Below are 8,746 nucleotides of genomic sequence, written 5' to 3' on the forward strand. Positions count from 1 at the left end.
TTTTTTTTTTTTTTTTTTTTTTAGAAATTCGTATTTGGGAATGGCAACTGTAATCAGCTTGCAACATCGAGCGAGACGATAACCAGAATTCGCATTAGAGATTTATAATGACGATCGTCTTACTGGTGATAGCATTCTTCTGGAAGCTAAGTAGCGTGGTTCTCGCTATTTTTCTTTTTGCCCAGCAAACGGAGACCAAAGACTGTGTTCCAGAATCTCTAATCGCCTTATCGAGGATTTGCTTGTCTCGCTGCTGTCGAGGAAATGGCAATGGAAACAAGGAAAAGGAGAGAAGAAAAGGGACGGACAGTAGGACGCGACAAAAAGCCTTATCGAGCTTGGCGAATGTTGCAGCAGGGAAAAAAGATGGCCGTTTTCCGTCAAGAGGAAACAGCTAACACGACAATCTCTTCGTTCTCTTTCCTTGTTAATTGCGAACCGTGTTGCACTTCCGAGATTGAGTTTCATTTTTAACGATCGAACAGTAAATGGAGTGCCATTTCAACAGTTCGACAAAAAGAAAATTGTCTTCTCGGGTAAAATCTTCCGATAAGATTATACAAATATAGAAATTACTTTTCAAACGACTCTCGTCATAAATTGAAATATTCTTGTAATTACTTAGGATCTGCGGAATTTTCAAAAATTGCTCAAATTTTGCAAACATCGCGAAGATCCTCGACGTTATTTTGTGATAAATCGTTGTAATAATTGACCATCGATACGGTCGAAGTATCTTCGATAATTAACCGTAATTATCGACCAGCAATTTATTATTATACAAAACGAAAGCCAATGTCTTTCATAACGAGACATATTTTCGAATATTTTCGCGGACCGCTGTACGTATTTCGTCTTGAAATTAATCTGAAAAGAAGGTCTCCGAGTCGATGCGTACATTTTCGCTAGGTTCAATGAAATTTTGAAACTGAAATTCAGCTGGATTCGCCAAAACGCGACTATTCCCCAGTCCGTTCTTTTTTCTCTCTTAATCCTATTATTTTATCAATACGAATATGCAAATAATTAGGTGGCCGTTGAAAAGTCAAAGCGTCTTCTTTTTGATCTTCTTTTTTCCGTAGAAGTCGATGGCTTTTGGGTTAATAGATTTGCTTGTGGAGTTTTAATGAGGTTCGTGCGATTGATGGAAAAGGGATCGGGCTGTTAATTAATCTTGGTGGGAGGAAAAGTGGTGGTGCACAGAAAAGGAAATTCAATGACTTAACTCTAACCGCGATCAAAGCGATAGAGTGAATTTACAGTGACGAAAGGATGGAATTGGTTCGTTGCTTGAAAGGAAACGACTGCCTTTCCTTTGAATAAAACTTTGGCTACGATAACAACCGAAAATGCTCTATATACGTTCTTCCTTTCGATCACGCTAACCTAAATTTAAGGGATGAAGCCACCCTCTAAAATTAGACAGCTTGAACATTAACTCGAAGACCGAAAATTAAATTAACGTAGGTTAGGAGAAAATACTAGAGTCAAGAAACAATTTTCCAAAGTGCAAAAAGATTGTTATACATGCTTATAGCGTTTAAAAGACCATAGTATACATGGAAACTTGTATCGTTAACTTCGACTGGTGCAGAAGTTCGCATAATTTCAACTAATTCCACTGCAGCCTGCTATGCACAGTTTCGATTAAATCCCGCTTTAATTGCCTCGAAACGACGTTTTAATGCTCTGCAACTACCATACGCGTGTCACCGACGATTTATCCTAACCTCGAGAATTGCTCGTTGGCTTGCGATCCTCTTCGCCTATTCAAGTTTCTCTCTTGTTTCGGCCTATTAATTACAAATTTTCTAACCTAAAGCTTTCCTATGGCGAGTGTTGAAATACTTTCCTAAGCTCGCGTAGGAGCGATGAAAAGCAGAAAATTGATAATTTGGTCATAAACATTCATTTTCGGGGCATTATGTATTCAGGACTGAAATCAGGGATTTCTAAGGGAACTTCGATCGGTCTCTATAGAATTCTTTTCGTTCTAGGGTCTCGCAAATCCAATTTCCCTTGACAGACGCAGAGGAAACCGTTTACCTCGGCCTCAGCCTCGGCAGATCTGCATAATAATCGGGCAATGTACGGTCGAGGTGTTCGTATCGACGATTCTGACGATTCCAGTGATTCAAAAGCATTGGTATTCTTTCTGTCGATGATTTTATGCGAATCGTGTATTTCTCCAAGACGTATGTACCATAGAATCTTTTCAAACGACTGGTGATATCGACAAAAGAAATATTTTTCTTCTATGTCTTCGTAAGTTCTATGAGTTCCAAGACAGAATTTGCAGATTTTATACTTCGAAAGGAAACAATGTTATCCGATGGAAGATCAATCGATAAAAGATCTAACCGATAAACTCGACTATCGAACGCTATCTACAAGAACCGATTAATAAATCCGCGGAACGAGCAAAAAGTAATTATGCAAATATCGATCTCGCGAATCAAATCTACAGCGGAAAATGGAAAATCTGGAAAATTAAAATTCCCAAAGAAACTCACCCACATATCCACGAATGCCTTCTTCTGGGCACGTTGGTCTGGGGAACCAGCAACAGAGGCGCGGTGCCTTTATTGTTTGACCCGGTCGAACCACCGCCATCGCCGGCCGGAAGCCGAAGCTCCGGTACCTGTAGGTTGCTCATGTTCCGGCGTGTCGCGCGTTACGTCACCAGAACGCGATCTCTTCGTCGTCCTTTACGACTCTCCGAGCAAGCATCACTCATATAATCCCACGTCGGCTAGCTCAGGAACCTCTGCTGCGAACTTCCGATTCGCTACGAAACAGACATGGCTGATCTCTGTGCAAAGGATGCCCGTCGTTTCGTCTGGCATCCGGTCAGGAGAAGCTGCGCATCGTAAACGCGACGTTTTCAACAGTGAAACTGACCGACGTTACGAGTCTCTAACCCTTTGCAAGAGATTTTGTTGGAAATTGAAAACGATGCATCTACAGCGATTTTCAGGATTTCCAGGATTTTCATGCCGTAGTGATAAATTGAAAGGTGTCGATTAATTTTTAATAGGCGACACGCTATGCGGATTCTTTTCGCGAAAGTGTCACATTTCATAGAACGTATGATTCTACGTCGTCTACGGTAATCGAAGATAAAAGTAGAAGGTGCTTTTTTGGAGGAGAAGGAACGTTGAAATTATCGTTTGACAAGATGATTTCAGAATTTTTCTTAGAACTTCGTAAAAATGGATATGAGTGGGAAGTGAGACATTGTATATGTATTTGAATATTTTGTTTCTATCATTTTACGAAGAAAAGGAGAAATTTATGTACACAGAGGATTTTGAGTGGAGAATTTCCAGGAAATTCCGATTGTCGTATTAAATTATTGCGATGTGTACGAATCGCGGATTTTCTTTTGAAATTTAATCAAATTAGAGATAATTTTGACACCCAATCTCTTGGTGACAATCTCTTTCCGGTGTCTTCAAAGACGCGCTATCGGAAGAATTCGACAGGTCACGTAATTTCATCATCTCACAAAGGGTTAAATGGAACTCTTTCAATTCACCAGCTGACTTGGCATAAATTTATGCCAGCCCTTTCTTCCTGCTGATTACCAATGCTGTGTGCCACGTTTCATCGCGTTTTCATCGTCTATTTTTCCAGAAATAGTTTCCATGATCATCTGTTAAAATTGTTCGTTTCTCTTGTCTCTTATAATTTCACTCGATTCTTTCGCTATTTCGCCGAAGCTCGAGTCTCTACACACCATCTTCCATGCAACAATTTCTTTGTAATAATTTTTAATCGGCGCTATATTTTGTTTCTAATCGGCCTGAAAGTGAGACACAAAATTTGCTCAAACTTCTACCGAAACACGATACTTTTATAGCGTTATTTGTCTACTTGCGAAATGTTCCTTCAGACAATTCCCAACTTCTTTCTCATTCTGTTTCCCTCCGACTACGCAGTTCCGTCGAAGCAAGATCGTTACATCAGAAGGCAACTCGTTCTTGTTCCTAACGATTATTCCTCCTACGAACATCATAGAAACACCGGATAACGATTAAACAGACGGACAAGCGCTCGTTAATGTCAGATGCAAAGAGAAATTATTTATTGCAACACAAAACTGTGTCCAGCGTCTCTTAACGAACGAATCTCGATTCTCCTAGCAGATTAGACTCTCGCAGACGATCGAAACACGTTTTTGTCCACGTTAAAACGTCAGTACTGAACGTGCTCACGCGAGATTTGCATAACTACGCTGTAACAAGCGACGATACTTTGTTTTTCAATTGCCAGTTCAATAGCGTACATGATACATTAATGCTGACGTTTAGTCGAACGTATCGAGTTTCCACTGTACGAGGAAATCGAGAACAATTTGTTGTTTAATTACAGGATCGTGGATCGAGAGATAAATCGCGATAATTTCAACGTGAGATCCTATAAGAAGGTAAACAAGTGTATAAAGAAGAGAAATAAAACGTTCTCTATTGGAAATTGAAAATCTTATTATTTTCGTGCTTCTAGTCTTATCGTTAGAAAGGCGATTCGAAGGCTGAATTACTGTGATTTTAAAATTCGTCACAGCAGACAAGAAAGAAAGAAGTTACTGCCGTGGGAAATGGAAAAACAGAAATGGAATACTCTTCGTCACATAATGGAAATGTTCGTTACTTTTTATTATTAAAAGAATTGTGTTTTTAATTCTAAAAGCGTGGGTCGAGTGTCCGGTATTAAAAGCATCGAAGAAAAGAGAAAATTTTGTTTGCTGGAAACGCAGCTTGCATGTATCGTTTACAAAAATTACATTCCACTTCGACACTTCGAGATCACGACGAATCATTCGTAACAAGAATTTCAATGAAACTCGCAATTCCTAGAAATTTCCATTAACCTTCTGAACAAGAGAGCCATTAGCTGAATTTTTCCTTTTATTTTCAAAACACGAAATTTTTTCTATTTCCTGCAGCCAGGTTTCCCCCAAATAATTACATCTGGACGAGAGTTTAATGGCGCTTCGAGCGACTAAAAAAACTCGATTAGATCCGAGCAAAGAGGAACTATCGTTTACCAGAACTGAACTAAAGACCGGAATCATCCATTTTAACCTCTTTTTTTGCGCAACAGAATTCTAGTGGAACGTTGGAAAAAATTGCAATGGAAGAAAAGCAGAGGAACCGGCGCGCTTCTGGCAAAGAAAAAGGGGGATGCATTGGCGTCCTTGATTCGACGCGTTTAATTTCACAGTGAGGGGATCGTGGACGTCGAAAGATCGCCGTCGACTATACTTAACCGAAAGCACAAGTCATCTAGAAACGTTTGATCGACCGTGACACGGTGTCGATGCAAATAGGTCATCGAGTAATTCGGCCTCTTCGAGATCAGCCTGCACATTAACTTCCCTAATTAAGTATTCTTTATCCCGTCATCCAGTGGGACGATTGAAAAATTATGCAGACCGTAATATTTTAATATCTTCGTGTATGTTGTAAGTGTAATTGTCTATGTATGTAATTGTCTTTCTAATTGTATTTTGTGAATTAGTCTATAAAGATACAGGGTGGTTGGTAACTGATGGTACAAGCGGAAAGGGGGTGATTCTGCGCGAAAAAAGAGGTCGAAAATATAGAATAAAAAAAATTTTTTTGTTTTGTTTTTTATAGTTTATAATAAAAATAACTGAAGCATATATTTTTCGAGATTCAACTCCTAAAGGCTGTTCGAACAGAGGCTAATAGACCTAAGTTGTCATAGAAGCAAACAGTGTGCGGGCAAGCAGTTATTTAGCTTCATATATTTTTTATATTATATACATTTTTAAAAAGTGTACTTTTACACTTAGGAATTTCCCATAAACGCATAAAAAATTCCTAGTCCAGTTATAACACGCCTCAAAATTCCAGCGCTATGTTACTTTAACGTCTAAAACTTCCGCGATGATTAGACTTGCATCTGTCAACTACGATACAGGGTGTATCGTAACATATCGAACCTACTTTGGGATTAGAGAGACACGTGCTCTCTATCTGAGCTTGTTTCAAATTTATCGCCATTTTTATGTTTCAATAATCGACAACTTTCCTCGCAGAAGGTGCCCGAAATGGCTATCTCGATCTATGTTATCAGACGCACCTGGAAATTTTGTAAGTTGGCGAAATTCTTTTATACGACAAGTGCATGCAGGCCGAGGCTAAGCATTTCGAGCATCTTTTATGAAAGTAAGCAGTTGTGGGTTATTGAAACACAAAAATGGCTACAACTTTGCAACGAGGTTGTAAAGAGCACGCGTTCGTACCAATCTTTTTATTGCTTTCGTGCCTGCTGTCTATCGCTGAAATGGGTCTCAACGTTCCACGATACACCCTGTGTATTATTTATTTCTCACTGTCTCGCGGTATCGATTCCACGCAACATCGAAGAGATGCAAGCGGCTGTGTGAAGATATCGAAACGCGAAACACGCGCCTGAGACACAAATCCCAAGATCCTGCGTCCAAAGATCGGCAATGGGATTTTCTTGACTCGGAGATGAAACCTGGAAACGTTGAGGACAGTTTGTGGAAGTTTCTCGTACGTGAAATTTAACTGTATTCGGAGCTGCGAAACTGGCTGACAAAATTTTCGCTTGGAACTTCGGTTGCGCCGTAGAAAGCGGATTGGTCGTGTCGTTTGACGGGATTCTCCGGGGAATTTCGATAAGACGAGGCAGAGAATCTCGTGGTACGGTTGGTTAAAAACAGTTGCGTTTAGTGCGTGACTTTCAAGATGTCTGGAGAGATTTCTCCGCAACTTTCAGACAGGGGATTGCATAGTGAAGGATTATGACAAGCGGTTCGTTCGGTTACTTCTGCTTCCAACTGAAATTGACGTATCTCTCTATTTAGCACGAAGAACGTTAAATCGATCATTCAGAATCACACAAATTAAAAAAAAAATAGTCTCCTGTCTTGTAACAATTTCAAAGAAACGTCGCCAATATCATCCCTCAACTTCGTTAAGTACGAAAAATTATTTTAACGCGCGTTTATTTAACCAACGCTACGCGCACCAATGGAGTTTGAATTTTACAGCCCAACGGAATTGCAACATTTTCACGAGACGTTCGAAATCACGTAGCGACGCAGAGGATTAAAAGCGAAACTAGTGCAGCGGATAAGACAGCCTTTTGATAAATTTTTTACTCATCCAGTTGACGGGTCGTTCGAGTCACCGATCAAAGTGAAATTCGCCAAGATTACAGGGGTGGCCGCTTAATGAAAACGGTGGAGTTTAGCGTGTAATTAGCGGTAGGTTAACGAGCATAATTTATCGATGAAAACCAAGAACGCTAGCACAGAGAACAGCAGCCATTGGCCTGTCAAGAAAAGAATCGTTGATCCTTACGAGGTTTCGCGCGGATCATCAAATTACCAGAGCACAAAGTGTGTCGATTACGCCCTCTGGGCTTCATTTCGTAGACCGGAGACGTACAAAGCACGAGTCGAACGAATACAACGCGGTCTCGACCATCTCGTCGATGGGGAAACGATGCAGAGAGGGTTCGACGAGGTCGGTAATTGAAGAGCGCGCTGCAATTACAGGGCTTCGATATAATTAATCGTCCGCGTACGTACGTACGTACCATCTCTTCAACGAAGTACTACTTTCCAAGAAATTGAAACTCTGACTCGCTAACGCGTCTTGTAGAATCGACGATCAAACGTATTGTGAAGATTTTGCGTAATATAACGATTGGGATTGTATTGGGTTGGCAACTAAGTGATTGCGGATTTTGTCATCAGGTGATAATACTTCGTACGTTATTAACAATATGTTATTAAAATATTCCTACTCTTCTATTATAACGTAAGCTTTCTCGTTCAATTATCGATCGTGATTACTTTCTAGAAGTTCTTGTTTAGGCACGTTTCACCATTGCCACAACTAGATTTGCGTCAATTATAATTTGTTTCTGTATATATACAGAAATATATATGTATATATGTATATATGTATATACATACGTATATGGAGAGAGAAATTCCGTTTCAGTTCTTGGAGAGCTTACGTTACCATGGCGCTCGAGTGGCGTCGTGTATAGGGGATAATTTACCCGGCAACTGTGAGTGTTGATAAAATCCGCAATCACTTAGTTGTCAACCCAATGGTACGTACACTGTCGCTCGTATGGAAACTTTGCTCGATTTACAGTATCGATAGGTGAATATTGGTGAAATATATGAACGAATGGCAGACTAGCGATCAAAAACAATTATTTACTATCTTCGTGTGGAACCAACAGATATGTATCGTATGAAATGTTAATCGATTAGTTGAAGAATTATTCATTTGAACTACTTGTGCACAGAATATTGGAATTAAAAGTTATTAAAAACGTTATTTTAAATATTATTGGTGATCGGAGATCAGCCGTGGTATCAATTCGGTAGAACGCTGTGTATTTTATTTCTACGTCTACGAACGTTGAATGACAAAATTAAAATATTCAAAGGGAATTCTCTCGAAAACGAGGCTTCGCACAACTGGACGAACTCCTAGCTCATCACCGACACTGAACCAACCTATCAGCGACACTTGCGGCATACTAAATACGATATTAAAAGAGTACAACAACACGACCTACGTAATCCGCTCGACACGCAACGAAAAGAAGACACCTGAGCCTACGCGACGCGAGAAACCGCCGCGGCTTTTCCGCGAGGGATCGGCTTTTACTTTTGTTTTTCAAGAGTCGATGTAAATTACCGAGCACGATCCGGGTGTGGCGG

The 8,746-nt window shown here is 40.1% G+C and overlaps 1 protein-coding gene across 6 annotated transcripts in view; it reads right to left on the minus strand.

The window, feature by feature from the left end:
• LOC100746626 (cAMP-specific 3',5'-cyclic phosphodiesterase) overlaps positions 1–8,746 on the minus strand; it is a 370,153-nt gene that overhangs the window by 226,437 nt on the left and 134,970 nt on the right. For 3 of the 6 annotated variants that reach the window (XM_012389104.3, XM_012389103.3, XM_012389102.3), the window contains exon 3: positions 2,514–2,860. The exons of the other annotated variants lie outside the window; for them this stretch is intronic. In XM_012389104.3, the coding sequence (XP_012244527.1) occupies positions 2,514–2,656 (143 nt within the window). In that variant the 5' untranslated portion in view covers positions 2,657–2,860. The remainder of the gene's footprint in view (positions 1–2,513; positions 2,861–8,746) is intronic. 6 annotated transcript variants of the gene reach the window in all.

Source organism: Bombus impatiens, unplaced genomic scaffold, assembly GCF_000188095.3.
Source record: "Bombus impatiens unplaced genomic scaffold, BIMP_2.2 scf_0637, whole genome shotgun sequence".
Taxonomy (NCBI): Eukaryota; Metazoa; Arthropoda; class Insecta; order Hymenoptera; family Apidae; genus Bombus; species Bombus impatiens.